The sequence below is a fragment of the Eublepharis macularius genome, chromosome 4 (assembly GCF_028583425.1).
Source record: "Eublepharis macularius isolate TG4126 chromosome 4, MPM_Emac_v1.0, whole genome shotgun sequence".
Classification (NCBI taxonomy): domain Eukaryota; kingdom Metazoa; phylum Chordata; class Lepidosauria; order Squamata; family Eublepharidae; genus Eublepharis; species Eublepharis macularius.
In genome coordinates, this window is record NC_072793.1 from 31582791 (window position 1) to 31609895 (window position 27105).

Here is a 27105-nt window from a genome sequence, read left to right on the forward strand (position 1 = left end):
CGAAAGTTGGAATTTTATTTGTTTCTGTCCCGGTAAGGGGGTGGTAGCATGGAAACGGAAGGTAAGAGTTTCTTATTGCCCTTACACACAGGTACATGTGTGGTGGGAAGGAAAATGGGTGCAAGGGCACTTCAAGAGCCAGGTGGCTCCATTATTCTGATGATTCTCTTACCCCCGAGCCAAAGTCTTTCATCATCTCATTACACAACGAGGGCTCTAACCAGGGAAATAGCCAAAGATAAAAAAACCCTCCTTTATCTTCATCTGGAACCTGCTCATTATGAATCATGGTTCTTTGATTACGCTAGAAAGCCATGACCTCTTTCCTGGATTTCCGGATTATGTGGGATTCTTTTGGTAAGGAGAAGGGGTTAATCAGTCTCAGGTAGGGTTGCCAGCCTCCAGTAGTCGGTAGCAAAACAGGCTAGATATCCAGTATGCCTAACTAGACAACAGCCTCCAGATAGTGGCTGGGGATCTCCTGGAATTACAAGTAGTCTCCAGGCCACAGAGATCACTTCACCTGGAGAAAATGGCTACTTTAAGGGGTGGACTCTATGGAATTATGCCATGCCAAGATCCTTCCCCTCCCCAAACCCCACTTTCTCCAGGTTTCACCCCCCAGATCTCCAGGAATTTCCCAACTTGGAGCTGGCAACCCTAGTCTCAGGAGAAGATGGAACACTGTCAGATAGGTCTGCCATGTACCCCAGGGGGGCAGGGGATCCCCCACTCCCACCCACCCCCACTGCCACTTACTTGGCCAGCAGGAGGGAAAGGCGAGGGAACAGGCCTCCCAGGCCTGCTCCCAGGACAACATGATGATGTCAATCCCAGGAGTAATGTCAGTACACGGCCCGGGGAATGCACCCGTAATTCGTAGCGGGCTGATTTGGTCCTGCCGCGAAGCGTGGGAGTGCTCCAGGGCCCTGTGTGATGATATCATGCCTTCTGGGACAATAAACAAACAAACCAATAATGAAATGTGCTTAGACTGCATTCTTTCAGATTGTAGCGAAGCATCCTTGGGAAATATTAAATAAAAGCACAGGAAAAGCTGGAAAGTGAGTGATTAGAAGATAATGTTGCATGGACATAAAAAAAAGTGCTTCACTGTTGTATTTTAATAGCTGTAGCTTGTTTCACTGTAATGGTTAGAAGTTTGTCCCATTAGGGACAACTGTAGTCTATAGCTGGGCAGATACTGAAGGGAAAAGAGCAGAGGAGGGGAAAGAAAGAAAGAAAGATGGAGGAAAAAGCACAACAGCTTAAACGGGGGATGTAATAAGCTTGCCAGCCTCCAGGTGGTGGCTGGAGACCTCCTGGAATTACCCCTGATCTCCAGGTGACAGAGATAGGTTCGCCTGGAGAAAACAGCTGGTTTAGACAGGGGACCATATGGGATTATAACCTGCTGAGCTCCAGCTCCCCTGCAAACCCCACCCTCTTCAAGCTCCACCCCTAAAATCTCCAGGTATATCCCTCCCCAGAGCTGGCAACCCTCGGCTGTAAGGAAGACTGAAGAATAAAAGCTTGTGTTAAGAATCCTGCCCTGGCCTGTCTCCTTGCCTGCACCAAGCTACACAACATCCAGTATGAAAACAAAGGCAGAGCTAAACATCCTTATGGAAGCAGCTCTGGACTTCCTGAATTAAGAATGCATTTGCTCTAGCATCATCACACCCTGCAGACATGGGTTTTCACGTCCAGCAATCTCTTGTTCACTCTTTCACACAGCTCATCCCTGCTCTTTCTTCGATTATCATCTAGCTGGAAGAAGTATTCTGAGAAACTAAAAATCTTGCTTCAATGTGACAGTATTTGCAGGGCTCTGGTTAGTCAATGTGACAGTATTTGCTGGGCTCTGGTTAGTAGTGGCTGAGCCCATGGTAGGAATGACCAGCTCAATAGTTGCTGGAACTGCTCTCTCTTCTTTAATTCTCCCACTCCAGTGACTCAGTGTTGTGCCATATATGTACGTAAAATATGAACACTAAGGTTGCCAGGTCCCCTTACCCTCTGGGCAAGAGGTGGGAGACCTGGCACTTACTGTAGTGCTGTCCTCACCCACACACTCCCAACTTGTGCAATGATGGCACTTCCAGGAAGTGACATCATCACGCTGGTCACATGCCACCCCTGGGAGTGCTCCTGTGCTCTGCAGCAGGCCAAATTGGGCCCAATTCAGCCTGAATCGGGCTGCTGGGGCAGAGCGACAGGCCCTGGAGTGCTCCTGTGCTCCGCAGCAGCCCAATTCAGACCAAATCAGGCTGCTGCCGAGCATGGGAACACTTCTGGGGCAGCGCAATGGGTCCTAGAGTGCTCTTGCACTCTGCACTCTGTCTGCATTGGGCCGAATTGGGGCTATTTTGGGCCGAATTGGGCTGAACTTAGTCTACTGCAACGTGCAGGTGCACTGTGCCGCCCAGAAGCGTGCCCCAAGAGGCGCTTTCACCTGCTGGCAGGGGGTGTAGGTTGGGAATGGGGGATCTCCCACCCCCAGCAGGGGACTGGCAACCCTAATGAACATCCAGCAGCAGGCAGATTTCCCAGCATTTGTCCCTACTGAGGTGTAAGCTCAGGTTTCCAGGAACTCCTCAGACAAAAATGGTGCTTTGGTGTAGCACAATGTCATATTCCTCCATGCTCTGTGATTTCTTCTGAAGCCATATTTGTTAAGGCCAGGGCTTTTTTTCTGGGAAAATAGGTGGTGGAACTCAGTGGATTGCGCTAGGAGAAAATGGTCACATGGCTGGTGGCCCCGCCCCCTGATCTCCAGACAGAGGGGAGTTTAGATTGCCCTCCATGCTGCTGAGTGGTGCAGAGGGCAATCTACACTCCCCTCTGTCTGGAGATCAGGGGGCGGGGCCACCAGCCATGTGACCATTTTCAAGAGGTTCCGGAACTCCATTCCACTGTGTTCCAGCTGAAAAAAAAGCCCTGGTTAAGGCCTATTCAGGCTTTCCCAATGAAGGCAGGGAGAGGGAGACAAGCTATGCCCACTAGCCCCTGACCTCCATGTGTTCACCATGCCATTTGTACAGCAGCCTACACTTACACTCAAGCATGTAGTGCCTCTGTGTACAAGATCTATATGCTGGAAAAACTGAGGATGTGTATAGCACATGGGGAACCTTCGTTGCTTGCATATGTAGTAATAAAATATGCTAGCAAACTCCACAAATGCAATTCTGATTCCCCTCCCTCTTACTGTGTTCATTCTAAACACCTGAATAAGGAGAACTAAGTCTTTTCCAATCAATCCTGGAATGATGGAAAGGGGGGGGGGACCTTGAGAAATCAAGGAATAATTAAACTGCAAGTAAATGCAGCTGGTGGAGCAAGCAGAACAAAAATAGTCCTATGGCGTTCATCATCGCAGTAGATCCCCCCTCACCACACACACAAAGTTAAAATTACTTTCTTCAATTAATTCTATACTGAATAGCCTATTCAATTTTGTGTATTCTGTATGGATGGGTTACAGAGACGGCAGTTAGCAGGTACCAGGAGAAAAAAGACAACAGGGCCAAACCAAACATTAGGATGTGCACAGGTCCAACCTGTGGATGCTGACACCATTTTAAAAAAGAATTTGGTGCACTTGAAAAGGCAGTGGGGGAGGACTAGATAACCTAGTTTCACCATGCTGTACCTCACGGCACTTTTAAATGGCTGAACTCTTCTCCAAAATGGCATCCCCGTGTCTAACCTGTGGATGCTGTAACATCTAGTTTGGCCCTAAATTGCCATTCCATGTTGAACAGAGGGAAGCACTTTAAAGAAACACTTAGCAAGAGATACTTGGAAAATCAGGGTTCTGGGTCATGTGAATGGATACCTGCAGGGTTTTTTTTCTGGGAAAAGAGGTGGCGGAACTCTCAAGAGGAAAATAAGGAAGAAACACACGGGATTCTTTGAAATCATATTATTTTCAAGCACTATTGCTGAGTATTTTCAAGAGGTGCCGGAACTCCGTTCCCCCGCGTTCCCCCTGAAAAAAAGCCCTGGATACCTGTACCTGCATGAAAAATCCAAATGTTGCTCATTCCTTGTGATACTGTGATTGTGTGAATTGCATTCCTGAAATGTGCAGCTGGATGGCTACCACTTTGTGTATACAGAATATCAAAGTACCATTTGTAGAAGGCTAGAGGACGTACAAAGAAATAATATATTCAGATAGCTGTTAACCAAAATAATCCTGCAGAATTTGTGACCCAACAAAGTTAATCCAGCCACGTGTTCCAGTTTGTGAGGTGTTCCGCAAGGCAGGCAATAAAAACAGACTGTTCCTTCAGTCTTGTGTGGGATGCATTAGTTGACTGCATTCAGCTTTGTTGTGCAGGCCAAGTTGTGCAGGCCTGAATCTTAATGTGTAAGAATTCCAGTGTTTATTCCATTAAAGATGCATTTCGAGCCCCAATCAATCTGAAAAAGGAACAGCATATATAAACGGATTCATTTTTTGTGTACTTTAAGTTTGATGTAAGCTTCTGTAAGCTTGATGTAATATTTTTACAGTATCGGCTTTACAGAATGGGGGGAAAGGTCACACAAACAGACCTTATCACAGAAAAAACACAGCTGTAAAAGTGGTTTATGCTACAAGACGTCATTTTGCTGCATTTATCTGTGGGCAAGCAAGGTGTGAGATGGTAGCTGTCTTAGGCATACGATATTCTATGTCACCTTCTTGTGCAAACACTGGTGTTTTACACAGACTTCTGGGCATCTTGGTTTTTATCTGCCTGCCAATGTTTAACATGCTGTAACATCCTAGAGCAAACACCAAGGGTGCAAGTAAAACTATTTATTCAATGGTTGCAGATACAGGAGTGGAGAATGATTATTTTTGCGATAGGTACTGATGCCCTTTCAACCACTGAGCCCCAGAAATGGAGCACGGGCACAACTGTGACATAAAGGATTTGGCAGGCTCTCAAAAAATGGGGAGAACCACATGGCACTGTTGTATGGCACAGACTGAACAACTTGAGTCACAAACCACTTCATGGCTCGTTGGTACAGTAACTAATTTGCATGCAGAAGGTCCTCCTAAGTGCAATCTCAAGCATCTCCAGTTAAAAATAATTAGGCAGCAGGTGATGTGAAAGGCCTCTGCCAGAGACCCCAGAGAACCACTATCAGTCAAAATAGGCCATACTGATCTTAATAAGCTGATGGTCTGACCGTACAAGGCAGCTTCACATGTTCACATGATTTAACCTGAATGATGAGCAGAGATTAGAATTAGAACCCAGCTCTCGGTCTAATCCTAACTACTATATCACTCTAAAAGTGATTTTTTGCGAATTTAGAGCTAGCTTTGTTATCAGGGCATGTATGTGCCTAATATTTGAAAATCATCTTTTTTGTTTTGTAAGCAGTAATAGGATTGCCAAATCCCCAGGGGGGCACTAGGAGAAATTACCTTGCGCATGCATGCAGTGTACATGTGCAGCGCACACTCCAGATCACTTCGACATCCCCCTGGGAATGATGCCATTCCTGGTGCAACGCAAAAGCAATAAGTCATGCCAGGGGCCAATTTGGTAAAAATCTAGCATTGGGGCTCTTTACTTATACGACCCCTGAAGCAACCCCGTGTTTCCGTGTCGCACTGGGAATGACATCATTCCTGCCGCAATGTGGAGGTGATTCAGCGTGCTCGGGGGGGGGGGGGTTCAACCTGTTCCTGCGCCTTTCTCCCCATTGACCAGGTGAGTGGTGGCAAGGGACGAAAGCTGGGAGCAAGGGATCCCCTACCCACACTAAGGGAATGGATCCCTAAGCAGGCACAATGGCAGGACACCTCCACCCCATTCTGCTAAGCTTTCACTGCTAAAGGTGTTAAGGCCTAGTTTATACAAACAGTAGCTGAGGTAGTAGAATCATAGAATCATAGAGTTGGAAGGGGCCATACAGACCATCTAGTCCAACCCCCTGCCCAGTGCAGGATCAGCCTAAAGCATCCCTGACAAGTATTCATCCAGCCTCTTCTTGAAAACTGCCAGTGAGGGGGAGCTCACCACCTCCCTAGGCAGCTGATTCCACTTTTGAACTACTCTGACCGTGAAAAAGTTTTTCCTAATATCCAGCCGGTATCTTTGTGCATGTAGTTTTAGCCCATTGCTTCGCGTCCTACTCTCTGCTGCCAACTGGAAAAGCTCTTTGCCCTCCTCCAAATGACAGCCTTTCAGATATTTAAAGAGAGCAATCATGTCCCCCCTCAGTCTCCTCTTCTCCAAACTAAACATTCCCAAGGCCCTCAGCCTTTCCTCATAGGGCTCAGTCTCCAGACCCCTGATCATTCTTGTCGCTCTCCTCTGCACCCTCTCGATTTTGTCCACATCCTTTTTGAAGTGAGGCCTCCAGAATTGCACACAATACTCCAGGTGTGGCCTGACCAAGGCAGTATAGAGAGGGGCTATGACCTCCTGCGATTTCGATGCTATGGCCCCTTTGATACAACCCAGGATTGAGTTAGCCTTTTTTGCCACCGCATCACACTGACTGCTCATATTCAGTTTACAGTCCACTCTTACCCCAAGATCCCTTTCACATATACTACTGCCCAGAAGTGTATCCCCCATCCAGTATTTGTGCTTCTCATTTTTGTGGCCCAGATGTAATACTGTGCACTTGTCTTTGTTGAATTGCATCCTATTCACATCTGTAGTAGTAAATACTACAGTGTAGTAAATACGTGGGGGAATTTCTTAACTGGATGCTTTTTCTATTATATATTGTTTAGTTATTGGTCTTGGAGAAGAGCCTCCTTATAGCAGCCGAAAATTACAGCTGCAGTGAGAAACCTGAAAATGTGACAGTCATTTGTTCATCCCAGCAGTGCAGCCGATTTACAAATTACTTTTTAGCATTTTAAACTCCATGTAGAAGATTATTTTAGTTGGTCAGATCCATATGACAACAGCTAAGAGGAACTAAGAGTCCTTACTAGTACAGTAAACAATAGTCTCAAGTGTATGGAGGTGCTATCATAAATATGTGTCAGATGATGGAATTAAATCATTTTATAAGAGACTGTTTCTACATGGGGTCCCCAGCCACATACAGTGCTGGAAGTCTCAAATTCATATGAGGTACATGAATGCCATTCCTGCCCACTCCCACACTACTTGCTGTTCTTGCCACGGCAGGGCCCATTTTCATGCCCCATATGGGCACATCCTGCAGCAATACGTTCCACAGACTTTATTGTCAAGCACCCATCATTTTGACACAGAAGGGAATGAAAGTCAACCCCAGAGTCTGCAGGGAGATGTCAAACCTTTCAAGAGAATTGGTTCCAAATTAAGTGTAGAAGTGCCAGTCGATCGGTCAGCTGGCCTATCCTGCCAAGAAGAACGTGGCTGTTTCTGGAGTCTTGAATGACAAATGACAGGCTCGGGGCATTAGTCATGAAGGTTTGTGGTTTTGCAGCCGGCACATCCTGTGCTGCAAATGACGGTGGTTGACTTGAGCTGACCGGGCAGGTACAAAAAGAGGGCAGTTGATTCCTATTGGTTGGACTGTCTGGGGCTAATGAGCCTCTCAGCCTGGTAATTAATATAATGACAAGACTATCCCCAAGGTAAACAGGAGGGGGAAAAAATCAATACATGAAAAAGCAAAGCACACTTTCCATTGGCAGCTGTACTTGCCTGTGTCTACTTGTCAGCCCTTCTGAGAAGACTTCAAGTCCTGCTGAACTTAGAAACAACCTTTTCTTACCTGTTCTTAGCTGCGTTTTTGTCTGGGAGATGTAGGAGAGAGAGTCTCTGTCCCATCTGGTTTTCCTGGTATAACTGCTAATGCTGAGGTAAGAAAGGTGATTTAATGAGGTGACGGCCTTTGAACGGTGTTTTCCCCACCAACTCCTTGTGCTGAGGTTTGGAAACAGGTTGAGTTTGATCCCTTAAACTAGGCATGGATCGCAAAAGGATTGTGAGACATTATTTTCCAGGTCACTTGATTCTAAGACGGCAGTGCCTTTTAGTGGACCTTTGAAATGCATTCTGGAGATCTCTGATTTAGATAGTTCCAAGTGGGCAGCCATGTTGGGCTACAGTAGAAAAGCAAGATTCGAGTCCAGTAGCACCTTAAAAACCAACAAGATCTCCACAGTATAAACTTTTGCAAGTCAAAACTCCCTTCATCAGATACCTAACAAAGGCAGTTTTAACTCTCAAAAGCTTGCACCCTGGAAATCTTGTTGGTCTTTAAGGAGCTACTGGACTCAAATCTTGCTCTTACGATTAGGATAGACTATGCTGCACAATCTCTATTGAAATGATTAGTAGTAGCATAGGAACAAGTACTGTCTTGAACTCTATGGTGGCCACCTTTGATAAATTGGTAAATCCATTTTGAAGCTGTCCTCTTGAGAGGCCACGGTTGGTTGTGTAGAGAATTATAGATAACTGTGTCAAAGCTTTCCAAACCTAGAATCTAAGACAGGGAAGTATAGACATTCACATGTTAACTTCGCTCTTAGTTAACTTAGCTTTTTGGTATCATCATTTTAAAATAATACATGGGAAAACCCATATTGTCATGATGCATATTTTGCAATTCAAGCACTTCTAAGATAATAGCTACCTTGCCAATAGAGGGGCTGTACAACCAACATTTCCTTGTCTTCTATTTGTACAGTTACAACTATTCAGTCGTCCACATTTTAACCATTGACTGCTATTTGCATCCTAGGAAGAGGTTGTTGACTTACATTGTGGATGATAAGTTTTTTCAATGTTACCAAATTCGTTTTCTGTTAAACGGCAGAACACATTTGCCACCTATTAGGTAGCTCTGTTTGCTGGTTAGTAATACTAAAAAGAAATCTGTTGAAGCTTCTGTGGTATCTCTGCTAAAGTTTTTTTAAATAAGGATGTACTGTGATGTCTTTTACTGCAGATTTAGCTTAAAACAAATGTATTCTATTTTGTTAGAAAGACAAATCTGAAAGGGTTGTTTGTTTACTTAACTTATACCTCTACCTTTCTTCTCAATGAGGACCCAGGGTGGCATACATAAGTTTAGGGTTGTATTTTTTTTTATTAATGGGAAAATTTGTAACTGAAAAATCCTTTACAGTTACTCAAAAAATTGACATCTCCAAAATTACTGCAAAAAAAATTAAGATGTCCATTGAGAAAATATTTTAAAATATGCTTTATATTGAAATGAAACAAGGGTTATTAGTTTAGAATGTATATTGACACTAAATATGCCATTTTTAAAGCAAAAACAAAATCTTAAGCTGAAAAAAGAGATATCAACCTATCCCAACTAGCACTTGATTTGATAGGAATATAATTCCAAGTATCCAAGAGGATTTTTTTTCATAAATGTATTCACGTTGAATTTTTAATACAGAAACATGAAATTCCAAGAACAAAATAATAAGCTCATGATTGTTTCTAATTTCCTGTTTTTACTTTACACTAGTACATTGAAACTAAATAGGGGGAACTAAGGGCATTTCCACACACGTTGAATAATGCACTTTCAATGCACTTTAGCAATCCTTTGGAAGTGGATTTTTTGTTCCACACATGGAAAAGCAGTTTTAAATGTTCACTAAAGAGTATTGAAAGTGGATTATCCAACGTGTGTGGAAGCAGCCTAAATCAGTTTTTTCCTGTTTCGATTTTACTGCCTCTACCTTCTCCATTCTTATATGTCACTTCCCCCCACCAGCATATTACCATGTTCTGGTCTAGAAATAGAACATGAACTAGTAAGAGCAAATAAAATAAAGTTAACAGTTAAGCAACACAAAGAAAAATACTTTTTAAACAAACAAAAAGAAAAGCTTTGAGCAGATCTTTCCCATGGTCTTCTAGGGGACGCACGAGCTATTCTGTAGCAGCTGACAACTTACCTATCTCCCACAAGCTACCTGTTGGAGACTTCTGCCAGACAGGCGTTTAGACTTTGGTGATTTATTTAACTTTTTTGGTGGTGAAACTTGAGTGCAATTCTTATGTTAGTTCTATTGCAATCACCTAACGATACGAGTGGTCCTGGCAATAAAAATAGGATTGAGTGAGCCTTCATACAGCCCAAACCCTGATTTAGGTTAAACCTTGAAACATTGAGATTTGATCCTGGGAGGGGGACTCCAAGTCCACCCCATTGCTCTTTTCTGTTTCCCCCTGGAACCAAGAGACATTTACTCCAACAGCATTTACTCTTGGTCTGTAACCCCCGTTTGTTTAATGTTGCAGGACTGGAAGCAAATTCTCCTTCCTATCAGGCAGCCAAGCAGAAGAGTTACTCAGCTCTGAGCCATAGATAGGAAAGCAGCCATGTGGCAGAGACGCCATCCCCAGGAAGCTGGAGGAGACCAGCCGGAGACACCTACCCAACCAGAGGCCTGGAAGATCCGTTATGAGAAATTCTGGTTGCACCGACACTGCTCTTCAGTTTTGCGCAGGGACAAGCAAGCCCGGAAAGCAGGGCAGCTTTTCTCAGGCCTGCTAGCCATGAACGTAGTGTTTTTAGGCAGCGCATTCATCTGCAGTATGATTTTTAACAAGGTGGCCATTACTCTGGGGGATGTTTGGATCTTCCTATCCATCCTCAAGATTCTGTCCTTAGGCTGGATAGCATACTATTTACTGTTCACTAGGCGGAAGCCACATGCCATCTTGTATCGGGATGCCCATGCAGGGCCAATCTGGGTTAAGGGTAAGTACTGCTACATTCCGGATCCAAGTAACATCCCTATAGTACTAAACGGATAACAGTATCTGTTATCCTACTGTACATAAAATGGATACGGGCTATGCATTAAGTTGGGAGGGAAGGCAGCGTGGTATAGCCAGAGCTCATCAGATCTTGGAAGCTAAACGGCCCGTTTCCACATGTCTTACCAGCCTCCAGAACATTGTGCAAAACACCCAGAAGATAGCATCTTCTCACGCAAAATCGTGCCAGGAAGACGCTATCATCTGGGAGTATTGCGCGACATTGCATCTTCCTGGTGCGATTTTGCGTGAGAAGACGCTATCTTCCAGGTGTTTTGCACAATGTTCCGGAGGCCGGTAAGACATGTGGAAACAGCCAGGGTCAGGACTTGGATGGGGGACCAACGAAGAAGACTCTGCAGAGAAAGGTAATGGCAAAGCACCTCAATTGCCTGGAAAGCCCTTTGCTTTCACCATAAGTTGATTGCAATTTACTCAATGGGCCATCTTCACTGAGATCTTCATTGGGCCTCCCAGGCATGCTCCCGAGGCAGTGCAACAACATCACTTCCTGGGAGTGATGTCATCGCGCCACTCCAAGAGTGCTCCCATGCTTTGCAACAGGTTAATTTGGGCATCTGTGCAATGAGGTCACATGGGAGGGTAAAGGGACCTGGTAACACTAGGTTTAGGGGTCCACCTCCCCACCTTCTCCTCTGCTGTGTCTGAGGCCACTAAGGAGGCAGCCCTTGGAAGACTCACCCAACATCTCTGGGGCTGGCCAGGAGGCTGGGGGCAGGGGCTCTCCCCCGGGGAAGCGTCAGTCAGCAGTGGCAGACCAGCGGGTGATGGACAAAGCCGACGGGAATCATCACAACTTCTAGCAAAACAAAACTTTTCTGAATTCCCCTCCGCCTTCAGTTTGCTCCCTGAAATACTGCTCCTGGGGCACTCAGGAATGGCATGGGAGGGCAACCGGAGATCTGCAGCAGGGAGGGGAAATTGGTAGAAATGACATCTTCCCTTCTATTATGGGAAAATTTACTTTGTACCCAACTCAGCACCTCCTCCCTTGAGCCAGAAATATATGTCATCTTGTGACTTTTGAATTTAATAACCCTACCAAGTAGGGCTGAACTGTCTATAGCTAAACTGTCATTTTGTAGCCACATACACAGACTGCGAACCAAGCTACAAGTGACGTCTGACACAGGTTGGACACTTGTCAGCTTCCCTCAAGTTTTGATGGGAAATGTAGGCATCTTGGTCTTGCAGCTGTAATGGAGAGCCAAGCTGTAAAACCAGGATGCCTACGTTTCCCATCAAAACTTGAGGTAAGCTGACAAGTGTCCAACCTGTGTAAGGCGTCACTTGTAGCTTGGCTCTGAGACCCTACTGCAAACACACCAGAGTTCAGAAAGTTAATTTTCTGGGGGACGGCGGGAATGGTAAACCATATTTGCAGAAATGCTGTCATGAATGGATGGTTCTTAGTTCTTTATTGTGTACAGAGACTCACCCAGACAGAACCAGCACTGCAAATGATGAAAACAATCACAAACCCATTTGTAAAGTTTCCTTTGGGAACGTGCCGTTTCTTTTTGCAAATACACCTTCCTATTATTATTAATTTTTTATTATTATTACTATTATTATTATTTTGCTTTTAACAAGGATGTTGTCCCTGTACAGGGTCTCTAATGTTATTTGGCGTGTGCAGCATCCTCCTGAATGTGTTCCGTATGGGATATGACATTATCCACCTTCAGTGCAAATCCCAGCTGGAAATCCTGTTCCCTTGCATAGAAATCCTCTTCATCTGCATTCAGGTATTACATGCCACTTTTTCTACAGCCGAGCCTCTTATCTACACCATGTCGAAAGGAAAGCAATCGGGGATATGATATCTGCTATGGCAAAAAGATAGTTCACAGTTTCTGGTTATCTTTAAGCAATATTTGCATTCATAACACAGACTATCATTACATATAAGAGTACAATTATATGACCATCATTATCATACAGAGGCTTTTCAGACTGTGACCTGGAGATTTCCACTTATACCTTTGAGATTTACCAGGGAAAGAGATGCTGCAGTTTCTTCCACTCATTCTCCCTTTCCCGGCTCTTTCACCTCCTTCCCTTCCAGTTGCAGCCAGCAATACCCCACTTGTGCTGTGCAGCAGGCATAAGGAGTGGGGGCTGGAGGACAAATTCACCCGTTTGTGTGTGCACATAGGAGAGGCTGTGGCTGGCTGCTTCATCTCCTAATGCTGCATTGAATTTAAAGATTCAAGGGGAGTGTCCAGATTACAACCTGACAATCTCCACATTGCTTGTACTCAAGCGACTTGAGAATAACTGCACTTATATACTGCTCTTCTAGACAATTAGTGCCTCACACAGAGCTGTGAACAAATTAATGTTATTATTATCCCTACAATACAGCTGGGGAGCTGGGACTGAGAGGAGTGACTTACCCAAGGCCACCTACTGAGCTCATGGCAGTAGTGGGATTCAAACCAGTAAAGTGCTGATTCTCAGCTGAACCACTTAACCACTGTGCTACAGTAACTCGTTTATAGTTCATATACACTAAAATAATATTACAGAGCCGAAATTGGGAGGGTTATTTTAATGCTGACTCGCTACTTAAGAGCAACAGCAGGCTAAGCCATTCTCACTGGAAGAGAAAAGGGTACTCCTTCTTTCATGATCGCTGGAGGCCATCTTAGGTCATTAGGTCATTCCTTTCCCGCCTCTGAGGAGAGGGAAGACCCTTCCTTTCTTCAGTTCTTTTCCTGCCTTCTTGTGAGTGCAGGAGCTGGAGCCCTGACTGCCTTTGGGCCCTTTTTTTACTCCAGAGCTCCTTAGGACATTTTTTCTTCTTCTCTAGTGTGCCTTCGATGTGCGTTTTTTCTTTTTCTCTGTCTCCATTTTAAAAAATAACTCTTTGTCTGCTGGTGTTTGCCTGCTCCACTCCGCTGCCATTGGAGTGACTTGCTGCCACGAGTCACCTCTGCAGTGATGTCATTTACCTTTCAATCAACCTAAATGGAGATAGATGGCCACAGTGCTGGAAAGCAACCTTGGAGCCCTTATGCCTAACGACTGGCTGAAACAAAAGCAAAGGAACAAATTAGCTGCTAAAAGCGGCACTATGGAGCAATGATGAAACTGAAATTACTCCGGCTGGCTGCAGTTTTGGTGGGAAAGGTGTACCTCTCTGCTAGGCTTGTCATTCCCCCACCTGCTCCCACCTCCCACCCCCTGCCTCCACTTACTGGGCCAGCGGGAGGACATGCCCCCAGGGCACCCCCGCAGTGGTGCGGCACACCCCCAGGTGGCTCAGCGCGCTCCTGCGCCCCGCAGCAGTGTGCTCCCGTTCCCTGCAGTGGGCCTGTTTCAGGCCAAATTGGGCCCCTCAGGGGGACATTCAGCCCTTTGGCAAGTGCAGGAGCACTCCCGGGCCGCTCTTTGACCCACGTGATGACATCACTTCCAGGAAGTGATGTCATCACACCAGCTGGGAGCACACGTGTGCGAGAAGCAGCTGAAGGAAGAAGGGGAGGTAAGAGCCAGTGCCCCGATCTCCTGCCAGGAGAGTGAAGGGACCTGGCAACCCTATTCTCTGCTACAGCCACTGCCATCAGCCTGTGCCAGCTGCCACTGCCCCTGCAGCTCTCACGCCCACCAATTCGGAGCAGGGTTGCTAGGTCCCTATACCCTCCCTGAAGGAGGGGAAACCTGGCACTTACCTGGGATTTAAAGCGCGAGCGTGCACCCAGTGCTGACCCAGTTACATCAGCTCTGGGAAATAACATCATCAAGCTGGCAGCGGGTTTGCTCCTGCACTTTGTGTAGGGCCAATTCAGCCAGCTGGGGCCAAAAATTGGCCCCTGCAAAGCACGGGAACATGCTTGCCGCTGGTTGCGATGATGTCACTTGATGAAGTGACATTGTCGCTCCCACCGGGGAGCAGGCCCACTGTGCACTTGCTCAGGAGGTCCCTTGCTTCTCAGGCCCATTTCTCGCACCTTCCCCCCCACCCCCGGCTGATGGCCAGGTAAATGGTGGCATGGGGCAGAGGATGGGATGGGTGGATCCCTCATCCCCACCAGTGGATTGGCAGCCCAAATCAGGAGGTAGTGAGTGAACAGGTTAATCCTGTTTCCATGGGCCCCTTGGGAGGGGGCACAGATTAATTTGCTGCCCCACCAGGTTTTCAGGAATAGCTGACCAACTTATTTAATGAGAAGATGATCAGAACAGAGCAATCTCAGGGCAGAGAGAGGCATGGCCCTTTGGGTGCTCCCTCTTCCTCTTGCTTGCCTCCTAAGAGACAGGCTACCCAGGGCGATCTTGCAGGCCAGGTTCAAGTTACTGGGGAAACCCTTTGGCCTGCTAAAGCAACACAAAAAAGCCTACCTTCCCCATATCCCTGGGATTCTTCTCTGAGATCTCTGAGTTGCTGGAGGAGCTCGGGATCCCATTCCCCGAGTGGGGGTGGGAGAGTCCCCCGCTCTCAGCCCCGCTGCCACTACTCACCAGGCCAGCAGGGGAAAAGGCTTGGGGAATGGGCCCAAGACCACTGCAGCGCCCTCCTGCATGCTGCAGAACATTTCCTTGTCATACCAGGAATGACATCATTTGTGACACAACAAGGAAGTGAAGGCCCCCACGCAGGGCTAATTTGATAAAAATCAGCCCCCCCCCCCACATTAGATTCAAATCAGCCCCACGCAGGGACCTTCACTTCCTTGCCATGCTGGGAATGATGTAATTCCTTGCACAACAAAGAAGTGCTCAGCAGTGCGCACACATAAAGCACATGTGCAAGCTAAGCACTCCCAATATGTGTGCCCCTCCCAACCCCCAAGTCCAGGCTCCAGGGGACTTGGCAACCCTATCTACAACCCTGATTCTTAGCACTCTGAATCCAACTCCGAGAGAGAGGAAAGGGAACGTTTAGATGAAGACCCACCTCAGCAGGCCCCTCAGTCTCATAGGCTGTTTTCTCGTGAAGTTGCCTTACTCTACAAGGCTGTGAAAAGTCTGCAACTGTCCATCCTCAAGGGGGACTCAGAGTCAGATGAGGAAGATGGGGCCACAGGGGTGCATGGTATGTCCCAAACCTTAGGCTCCATCTTCCCTTTTCCTTGCTTTTTCACTGAAGGCATCAAGGAGGAATGGGCTGTACCCTCTGGCCACCTGTTCTACATTGGCCATTCCAAGAAACTATATTCCTTCCCTCCCAAGGTCTCTCGTCTCTTCCAAATTCCTGTTGTGGACGCCTCACCTATCAAGCATTTCCTCGGAGGAGCGGCTCCTTCCAACCTGCCATCAGTTCAATGTTTTCCCTCCTGGAGACTTCATGTGGGTTCTCCAAGCACACAACATCCGTTTGAGCCACTATCTAAGAGCCATCTTTTAGCTTCCTCATGTTTAAGATGCTGTTCTTTATGGCCATCACCTCTGCCAGATGCATATCAGAGTTGGGAGCACTATCTATAACTAAAGGTTTCTGCACCTTCGTTCATCCCAAGGGTGAATTTGGTGTTCCACAGGTCCATCTTTCTGCTTCAATCCATCACATTCCAAGGAGAAGAACATACCTTATATGACATACCTTAGATGTGCGAAGGGTCTTACATATCTGCAATCAACATATGGCTTCAATCTGGAGATCAGATGCTTTGTGGCATAGCATCTAGTAGCCAAGCGTAGGAAGGTTCCAAAGCATGTCTCAGCAGGTGGCTGAAGAGTGGCTTACACTTCTCAAGGGCTTAAACCTCCGGAAAGAATTACAGCCCACTCAGCCAGGAGTGCGGCCACCATAACTGTCTTTCACTCCAGTGCATCAGTTCTGAATATCTGTAGAGCAGCCACTTGGGCAGCTACATCTACCTTTGTACGCCATTACAAAATGGACTCTTATGCATAGGTGGATGTGGCCTATGGGGGGGCAAGTCCTTCAATAGGTGGTGCAAGAGGAACAGAGACAGAGGGCTGCCCACCCATCTTGGGGAAAGCTTTATGACATCACAAACATCAGGTTGTCCTCCTCTCCTCAAATGAGAAAGGAACTTTAGACTTAACTGTGAAGGTCCCTTCTGTTTGAAGCAGAGGAGGACATCCTGGACCCACCCTTACCTATGGGACGATAAGCTCTCTTGCCGTATGTCTTAACCATTTTTTTCTGCTGTTAACAGTTTATAGTTAAATGTGCTTTTATTCTGAAAAGAGGTTGGCCCTTTTGGAGCCTGACCCTTTACTTGTGTTAATCTTCAGATTAAGTTCTATTTGAGGACAACAAGCAATGGCACACTTGGTGGGTTTCAATGGAACGCTCTGGAGGTCTCTGAACTGAAGAAAGGAGGGGTCCTCAGGGAGGGGAAAGGAATGACCTCCAGGGATCATGGGAGGAGGACTATCCAAGCATCAGGCCATCCTCCTCTACCTCGAATAGGAGGAACCTTCGCAGTAAATCCAATGTTCCTTTCTCATAGCACCATCCTTTCTACTGGTGTAACAATGTGGCTAAGCAAAGTTGCTGCAGGAGGTTCTTGTTCAAATCTCATTTTTGCTAAAAGTAAGCGGCCTTAGGCAAGTCACACCCAGTTTCAGTCCCACCATCTGCAATAATACTGGTTCGCTTGACATGGGCATTCCACTTTCAACATATACTGGCCCACTTTGCAGAGGTGTTGTAAAATTGAGTGAAGCACTTGGGACACTCAAAGTATTTAAAGGTTGTCAGTAGTCATGTTGGTTGTTGTGGGTTTTCCGGGCTGTATTGCCGTGGTCTTGGCATTGTAGTTCCTGACGTTTCGCCAGCAGCTGTGGCTGGCATCTTCAGAACCATCGTTCTCCGGCCTTGAAAGCCTTCGACAATACAGTAGTCATGTTGGTCCGTAGAAAAATTCCTGACTCAAACGTCATGCAATAGCTTTTATTAGGGCCAATCAAAATATTAAAGAACAGTGTGCAAGCTTTTGAGTTCTAGAGAACCCTTTATCCGGCTGGATTTTTTACTACTAAAAAAAGAGATGGGGCTGAAGAGAGAAATAAGTAATTTGGGGGAAGTTTGTAGAATCTTAAAATGGAACACAGGGTGTGTTGCAGATTTCATTGGATGGTGCTAGAGGCAGAACAGGTTTTCACATTACACCAAAGCCTGCTTGGACAGAGGAGGAGGAGGAAAAAAACATGGCATTGCCCCAGAGCAGGAATTATTATTTAGTTATATAAATTTCACTAAGCTTATACCACACTTTTTACTTTTTGTTGATTTCAGACTTATTTTATATGGCATCATGCAAAGGACTGTACCCAGGTTCAGCACAACCTCACCAGGTAGGAAAACAGAATCCTCTATAATGGACTGACCAGATCCCCATGCCATACCTCTTTGCCTTTGTAGGTTCTACCATGGACCATATTTCATTTGTGGTCAGACCTTCCTGGGGAAGACATTTCATAATCTTGCTGCCACCACTCACAAGGCCATGTCCCTAGTGGCCACTTAGCTAACCTTTGCTGGGGGTGGCACGCACAGCAAGGCCTAAGAAGAGTGGAGCAAAGAAGCAGGATGGGCATGAACAGAAAAGAGCAAGCCAGCTTCCCAGTGACTGGGGTTACCAAGTATTTGTTTAGGCCCATCTCCATGATATCCTTAAAGCTATCCTCTTTGCTTTCTCCCATACCAGAGAATGGCTGCCATTCATTCCTATGGGGAAAAATAACATGCTACCCTTGTGGAAGAGCTTTCTACCCCTTCTTCCTGCTATTCGATTCCTTACTGCAGCTGTTGGTGTTGAAGCAGCTAGAGCAAGAATCAAGGCACTGGATGTGTGAGGTGTGGTGACTGAGCAGAGTTAAGAAAGAACTGGAACTCTCTTTTCCTCCCGTCAATCAAACTTCTTGAGACTTTAACAAGTGGCCCTTATAAAAGAGACTGCAGAGACAAAAGCTGAGGATAGCTGTAGCTCAGGGAATGAGGGCCTACAGAATGTTTTGCGTAGAGTTTAGCTTCCTGAGAATCTCATCTAGTTTCTAACCCTTATGGATACAGCACAGGATTTTACATCACTTTGTTTTCCTAAGTGAAATTATCAACTACCTTAAGGGCCCAGTATACAATATAAAAAAGTGATAAATCCTTCTGTGATATCTGGGCTGGATTCTACATCTGTCAGCAGAAAGTACTGATGAGTCTTCTACACTCTGAGCCAAGCTACAAGTGACACCTTACACAGGTTGGACACTTGTCAGTTTACCTCAAGTTTTGATGGGAAATGTAGGCGTCCTGGTTTTACAGCTTGGCTCTCCATTACAGCTGCAAGACCAGGATGCCTACATTTTCCATCAAAACCTGAGGGAAGCTGACAAATGTCCAACCTGTGTCAGGCATCACTTGGCTCTGAGAGTCATATCCATTTCCAACCCTGGATATGTTTCCTGGGGCTGCAGGATCTACATGGAGTATGGAAATAGACCTGCAGGTCAGGAGGAGCCTGAAGTGGGGATGCAGAAGGGGGCGAAATCTCTCCTATCATCAGAGATCCACTCATGCATGAGGTCGGAGGAAGCAATTTTGCCCCGTTTCTCTCCTTACTGCAGCCTCCTGTCCTACACAGCTATTAGCATACATCACGCGAGTCCTGCAGCTCCAGAAATAAACTTTCACTGGTCGGAAAAAGCCACCAGGGAGAGGAGAGCCAAGAAGATCAGGGATCATTGTGCAGACAGCACAAAGTCCTTGCACTTTCTAGCATTAAGAATTTCTCAGCAGGTTTATAAAATAAGCTTTTTTTATAAATCAGACTTGAAACACTTATGATGCTGAATCCTGCACCCAGTGTCAAAATATGTACATGGTGAGTATGATCATGGAAATGGAATTCCTTAACTCGTTTGTTGACCTCCTTTTGCAACTCAGTGAAAAATTTAGCATTGAGAAACAGGGGCACCTTGCACCATAGGTACTCATTAAGAGGTTACTGGCTCCGCTCTGACAACATAGTTTACTAATGTGTAGGTGACAACGTTATAGAACTTCTGTCCATTCTGCAAAAAGGAAGTGCAACCAGGGCAGTCATTTTTCACCCATAGCAGTTATAAGAATTCCCAGTTTTGTTACCAACATGTTCACTCTCATAAAGTCTGCATGGGGTACCAAGTCAGAAGGACTGAAAAAAACAATATCCCAAGAACAGACTAACAAAGACTACTCTACCATGGCAAGGAAGTATAAAGACACATTTGTTCTTTAACAGATGTGGACTGATGCTTACTATGGCCACTAACCTTCTGCTGTGGCTCTTAGCAGTGACCAATGACTCCATTCACAGGGAAATTGATTCAGAACTTAACAAACTTGTGCGGGCATTTGAAGGTAAGCGTCATTCTTCTCTTTTTTAAAATTATAAAATAAATGGGTGGGCAAGATGGAAGGTGTACAAGATTAACACACAGTAGAACTTGTTCTATGCCATGTACATTTCCACACCCACCACTTCTGGGCATGGTATTTTCACAATCACAAGGGGCTAGCCCAGACCATGGAATCCAATAGAAGAGAAATACATTTCCAAGATTTTTTGTGTAGCAGTAATGGAGAGGTTTGCAGTGTACGACATTTGTTTTAGACCTAAATTATAAAGAGACGCTCCATTAGCCTGGCACATTTTCCACATAGACTCCCCCGTAACTTAGTATGTGAAAGAGAGAAGGAGACTAACTCAAGAGTAGACATGGGCACAAACAGCAATACGAACGAAAAAAACCCACGAACAGCCCGTTCATCAGTTCGCGAACAGTGAGTCCCCATTCCAAACGAACCAGTAGTTGTTGTAAAGCCTCGGTCAGTCGTTGTGTTTGGCAGCAGTTCATCAAGCCAGTCTGGCGCCTTTCAATCAATTACCCTGGCAATGGCAGGGACTGAACTCTGTCTGAACTCCTTCTGGCTTTTCTTCTGGCTTTAACCCTTCAGCTTCCAGCAGACAGTCCAGTTTTTGCCACTCGGAAGAGAAATAGACAGCAAAGGGGGGGACCCATGGATCATACCTTTCCCGGGATGCAATGTCTCTGAAACTTGGTAGGTCTTCAGTGGGCACTGAGGAATATGTACCCTGCAAATTTGGTGGGTGTTGAACATTGGGAAGGTCAGTTTTGTGACCCCTCAAAGTAGCTTCCAACAGGCAGTACAGTTTTTGCCACTGTGAAGAGAAAATGACAGCAAACGGGGTGGCGCCGGCTCTCCTAGTATGAGAGGGATGGAGAGAATCTCTCCATCCTGCTGGCACCGGGAAGGAGAAGCCCCGTGGCGCCAGCTCTGCCCGCTGTCAGAGGGACGAGGGGAGTGTCTCTTCGTCCCTCTGACAGCAGCCAGAAGCGGCTCCACGGTGGTGCTAGCTCTCTCGCTGTCAGAGGGACAAAGATTCTCCTCGTCTCTCTGACTGCGGGCAGAAGGAGCCCTGCAGCAGCAGCGGCTCTGCCCGCTGTCAGAGGGACGAGGGGAGTCTCTTCTCGTCCCTCTGACAGCGGGTAGAAGCAGCCCCGTGGCAGTGGTGGCTCTGCCTGCTGTCAGCTCCTCATCTCTCTGACAGCGGGCAGAAGGAGCCCTGCAACACCAGCTCTGCCCACTGTCAGAGGGACCAGGGGAGTCTCTCCTTGTCCCTCTGAAAGCAGGCAGAAGCGGCCCCATGGCAGCAGCAGCTCTGCCCGCTGTCAGAGGGATGAGGGGAGTCTCTCCTCATCCCTCTGACAGCAGGCAGAAGTGGCCCTGCGGTGGCACTGGCTCTGCCCCGTCAGAGGGACGGGGGGAGCTTCCTTGTCCCACTGACAGCGGGCAGAAGCGGCCCCGCAGTGCTGGCTCTGCCCGCTGTCAGAGGGATGGAGAGAATCTCTCTGTCCCTCTCGCACCCGGCAGCAGCAGCCCAGTGGCACTGGGGTGGGACAGGGGCTGGGAGTTGTGGGGTGTTTAAAGGGCCCTGCCCCTTGCACGTGCCAGGAAAGGGCCCTTTAAACTATCAGCTGGCAAGGGGGACTCCCCCTCTGCCAGCTGATAGTTTAAAGGGCTCTTAAAAGGGCCATGAACACCAAACATGTTTGTTAAGGGGACATGTTCGCTTCTGTTTGTTGTTCATTTTTCGGGGATGGCAACAAACAACGAACAGGGTGTTTGTAATTTTTTTCCCGTTCATGCCCATGTCTACTCAAGAGGCACCTTGGTGAGTATTCCAAGAACTACCCAGCTTCCTCATAGCATTGCTCCCTGGCATCAGAGTAAAACAATCCATGGATAATGTTTGTCCTGGAATCCTCAGAATGTCAGCATTAAAAAGAGAGAGAGAGAGATGTTCTAACTAAGGAAACATCAGCTGTCAGGCAAGATAAATTAAGAGTGGTCATGGTCAGGAACAGGTTTTTGCCCAGCTGTGATTAGTGCCCAAACTAGCAGGTAAGAAGGAATCTCACCCCTGTACTCTCAGCATTAGCATCTCATAACATTCCAAGTCTCCAGCCGAAAACTAGGTTTTATACATATAGGATCTTCCCTTATGATCCCACCATTCTCACTGTCTTGCTCCAGGAAACAGGACCAGCTCCTGCACTTGTCCTAACACGACAGTCTGCAAGGTCTTCCAGAAAGGGTATATTTTACTGTACCCCTTCAACACAGAATACTGCTTGATCTCCTGTTCCATGCTATATGTCATGTGGAAGAATGTGGGCCGACGCATTTCTCAACAGCATGCTACTCATCCAAAGCCTGAATTCCAGATCCGTGGCTTAATTTTTGGGCCTCTACTTGGCATCTCTGCATTAATTATTGGCATCTGTATTTTCATGCTGTATCAGATCCAAGCCACCAGCTCCTCCCCTAGCTATCACATGTTCATTCTCTACTATTCCTACTACATCATTTTGCTGCCTTTGATGACGACAGGAGCCCTGGCTGGAACTATCATCCATGGCCTAGAAGAAAGGGAGCTGGACACACTGAAAAACCCAACACGAAGCCTTGATGTGATCTTGCTTATGGGAGCAGCGCTGGGCCAGATTGGTATCTCATACTTTTCCATTGTTGCCATTGTGGCCACAAATCCTAAGGGACTGTTGAACAGCCTCATTCTAGCCTATTCCGTATGCCTCATTATTCAGCACATTACCCAGAATATCTTCATTATTGAGGGGCTCCATAGGCAGCCATTGGTGGTAGAGGAAGACTCCAGCCGTAGCCCACATGCCATGCAAGACTCCACCTCAACTCAGTGCCCACCCAATAAAGACATTATCACATCACACAGCAGTCAAGAACCTATCTCATCCACGGCCAACAAGGAGGTGAAAACAAAAGGAGAGAAATCTGAAGATAGTTCTTCAAAAGCTTATAACTTAGAGATAAGAAAGGAGATCAGAAGAGCTTCCCAGGCCTACATCCGGAACTGGAAAAGGAAAGCTCTGCAGGAGATCTCCAGCTTCTTGATCATGTGCAACATCACAGTAAGAACTTAAGTACACATAGAGAAACCTGTGGAAAATATACCTGATACCATGCAAGGAAGATGACAAAGGGAGGCAGGAATAAATGGGGGAAGCATCTGAGTTTATTCATTCTATGTACCTTAGGCTTAGTTTCACCGCACCTTGTGTACGAGAACCAAAAGGTTGTTCCAAAGGCTTTGTGGGAAATGTGGGGCTTTGAGGAGTTGATTTGGCACTGGGCTGGTATTCTGGGCAGCGGTTCCAAACAAAAAGGACGGCAAAAGGAAAGGGATGAAGTTGTTTGATGGAACAGGATTTTTTTCCCAGATGGCCAGAGGATGATGGAACAGAAAGAACAAAGCAAGGATGTGTCAGCTGTCAGAAGTGGGGAGTGGACAGGAAGCCAGTGAAGGATTTAAGGAGGGTCAACACGGGGTCAGAATGATGAGATGACTGGTTCTGGTAGCTGGGTGGGGAGGCGAGGGGGCTGATACGTGACAGCGGAAGACCAGACAGGAGGCTGCTGTAGTCAAGGCAAGAGAGGATCAGAGCATGAGACAGAGTTTTACCAAACGAGACAAGTAACTGGCCCTTAAGTAATAAACAGCAGGGTTTGGTGACACTGCGTATGGGGAGCACAGAAAAAACGTCAAAGAAAGCCCAGCTTCATGCCCCTTCTACAGAATAAATGGTGACACTGACAATAGGTATGGAAAATGCACAGGGGCTTGAGAGGTTCACCTCTGGGCACATTCAGTATGAAAAAGCCCTCTAAACAGAAATAACAGACAAGCAATTAGAGATGCAGAGGGAAGAAGGGGGAAGTTCTGGGGATAGAGAGGCCTCAGCAGTGATATAGGTAATATGATACTCAAGTGCTGATTTTTTTTTTAATGAAGAGCTCAGCTTGTACTTCAGTAAATCATGAGGTACAACTATCAGAAAGCATAGTTTGGCCACAAATAGACAAACAGCTGGTATCTTTTGACACTAGGTGGCTACTCCTGCATGAATGATGCTGAGATGGCTCTACTCCTTAGTTCAAGTCCAAGGAATGCTGGCATGGTCAGATGCTGGAGGGGAGATCATCCCAAACAGGAGGGACCAACAGAAGAACCAGTTGCAGAAACTAATGGGATAGGATGGGATTTACAGAAAGAAAGGAGAGACTTACACCAGAAGCAAGGTCATTCAAGGGACACCTAGAGGAGATGGTAGGCCTTTGCAGGCTTCAATTTTAGTGTTCCAACCCAAAATGCAGGGTCACCATTTTGCGTGAATGAGGAAACACATACTTTCCAAATACATGCAGCTTTGGTAAATGCAAATATGTTCCCTCAAAAATCTGGGGTTCTGGAGTAGGGGGGGGGGGGTGACTGTCATGACATTTCATAATATGGGACAGAGTCAGGATCAGAAATGGGTTGATGGATTTTGCAAATGGGTAACACTACCCATTTGCTGGAGAGAACAAGGAACCAAAATAACTACAATTTTCAAGCTACTGAAAGGGGTAAACTAAGGGCCAAACTGAATGTGACAGCACCCTCATAGCTGCCATGAAGACACTGTCACCATTTTAAAGTGATTTTAAAATGCTGCAAAGGCCTGGCATGGAGCTCTTTCCTTACCACTTTTCAACTGCCAAAACAGTCATATGGGGAGGGAGGCTGCACATACTCCCACAACAGATTCAGCACCAGAAAAGGTATTGGGGGGGGGGAGAGTTCCATGCCACAGGCCCTTGCAGCATTTTAAAATCACTTTAAAATGGCACCTGCGTAGCCACCATGAGGATACCCATCAGCTTGGTCCTAAGAAACAGAGGTCTGAATTAAGGCAGAAGTTACAGTCATAGTTAACAATTTAAAAAAAAAATCCTCTAACGCCTAACAAATAAAAAATAATCCTCTAACTCCTCTCTTTTCACAACCCTTTCCAGCTGTGGATTATGCCATCCTTCGGAGCACATCCAGAGTTTGAGAATGGATTGGAGAAATCATTTTATGGCTACTCCACCTGGTTTGCTATCGTCAATTTTGGGCTGCCTTTGGGTGTGTTCTACAGAATGCATTCAGTTGGAGATCTTCTGGAGGTGTATCGGTCAGTCTGAATCAAACATAAGTCTTCGAATATTGATGTCACAGTAAAATGCTGAACAGACATTCCTATAGGCCCAGAGCTGGCACTTTAGAAAGTCTCTATGGACATTACTTTCTCAGGGTTTCACGAGGGGAGATTTGTTATCTTGTTTTTGTACAGCTTATGGCACTAAAAAATAAGACCCAATCTTCTTGGTAAACAGCCTGTTTAGCAGAAATGCACGCACCGCATAGCAGCTTATTGTAAGATTGCATCATTTTGTCTGTGTATATTAATAGTGTCTAATTATTATGATACTAAGTAATTGTTGACCTTAAAACAGAAGTCTCAGAAGATGTGGAAGCTGACTTTGTTACCACAGTAATAGGATACAATTATTACCCACAATGAGCACACCAAAAGCTTTGGATGGATGGCCATCAAACACCAACTAAGAAGCTGATTACTTAGGGACACTTCATAAATCTCTTTAGGAAAAGCCAAGGAAAATGATTGTGCAAGTGCCACAGTCATCCATGTCTGAAGAGCCATGGAAACATACATCTCTCCCAAGATGCACCATTTCCAGAGATCCTGTTGGAACCTTTCCCTATTAAGTGGCCTCATTAGACATGCAGCTTGGTGTTCTCTTGGATCTTTAGACATGGGTGTGACTACCAACAGTACAAGTTGTATTAGAAATAACCTTCAAAAAGACTTAGATATAATCTCTGTATCAACCAGAAACATGCCAAGAACACTAATTTGTAATACAGTTTTCTGATCTTTTCTTGAAGGGAGGGTCACAACTTGACATCTGGGGTCTGTTCAGTTATTATCCTTTAAAGACAAACAGCACTTTGGAAGGTGTGCAGGATGCTAACAGAGACATAGTATCTCCAAGCAGAATGCTGGAGGCTTATTGACTACACCATCTTTCTTTCACCCTGGGTTCAGGACAAAGCAAAGGGGGAAACAATGGAAAGTTGCCTTCAAATTATAAGCCTTCACTCAGCTCAGTGATTGATTATATAAGAGATTAAAGGCTGGTCCCAGGTTTGTAATCAATTCATCTTTTAGCCCTATCTAAATTTTTCTTGTTGCTGAGAGCTAATAGATGGAAGTGTAAACACTTCCCATTTTATTGCTCTACTGTAAAATAAATCACTCCCAGAGCTATTTGGTTAGGGCTGGGGAGTTGGCTCCCTTTGAAGTTTTACCTTAAAAAGGGGGCCAAACAGATGTTATAAAGGGCTTATGCAAGCTCCCAATCTAAGGCGCTTCTGCTCAAATTCCAAACTGTGTTCCTTCCAAGCTATCCAGACCACTTCTCTTCAGTTTAGGAAGACAAAAGGTCAAATGAGTTTGGACTTTGCATCTATGCTAATTTCACTCAGCCTTATGTCAATAGGGACTGTCAGAAGAAATAAGAGCAAGATAAATTAGTACCCTTAAAAGTTAATTATTACCCTATGCCTCGCAGCTTAAAGCACAGGATCCCATCAAAGGAACTTACCAAAGGTTAACTTTTAGATGGAGAACTGAAACAGAGTTAGTGATCATGCAAAAAAACCCAACAACAATGGACAGGTAAGGGCAGCAAGCATGTGAAGTCTTGGACTTGTTTTATAGTACTCAAGATAACACAGTTGCACTTACCTGTAACTGTTGTTCATCGAGTGGTCTTCTATGCAGGCACACCTGTGGGACTGCACAGAAGCCACAAAGATGAACAAACCGGTTCACCAGATTGAGGTGGAAGCACCCTCAATTCAAACATCTGAAAATGGAAGCATTACAAATCCATAGCAGAAAAAGGTTGCCAATTTGTGAA

General features: G+C 45.9%; 1 protein-coding gene across 1 annotated transcript; it reads left to right on the forward strand.

Annotated features, from left to right (window-relative positions):
* Positions 1–25540, forward strand: OTOP3 (otopetrin 3). The gene is made up of 7 exons (XM_054978097.1): positions 1–61; positions 10236–10698; positions 12390–12526; positions 17995–18053; positions 19976–20094; positions 22294–23207; positions 25132–25540. Exons 2-7 carry the CDS (start codon positions 10317–10319, stop codon positions 25300–25302), a joined length of 1782 nt encoding a protein of 593 aa, XP_054834072.1. The 5' UTR covers positions 1–61; positions 10236–10316; the 3' UTR covers positions 25303–25540.
* Positions 25541–27105: the final 1565 nt, after the last annotated feature.

Bases quoted from the DNA above. Each gene is read 5' to 3' on its own strand.
- OTOP3 (XM_054978097.1), top strand. From the start codon at position 10,317: ATGTGGCAGAGACGCCATCCCCAGGAAGCTGGAGGAGACCAGCCGGAG. The intron at 10,699-12,389 runs GTAAGTACTGCT...GTCCCTGTACAG, and splicing joins AGGGCCAATCTGGGTTAAGG to GGTCTCTAATGTTATTTGGC. The intron at 23,208-25,131 runs GTAAGAACTTAA...AACCCTTTCCAG, and splicing joins TGATCATGTGCAACATCACA to CTGTGGATTATGCCATCCTT.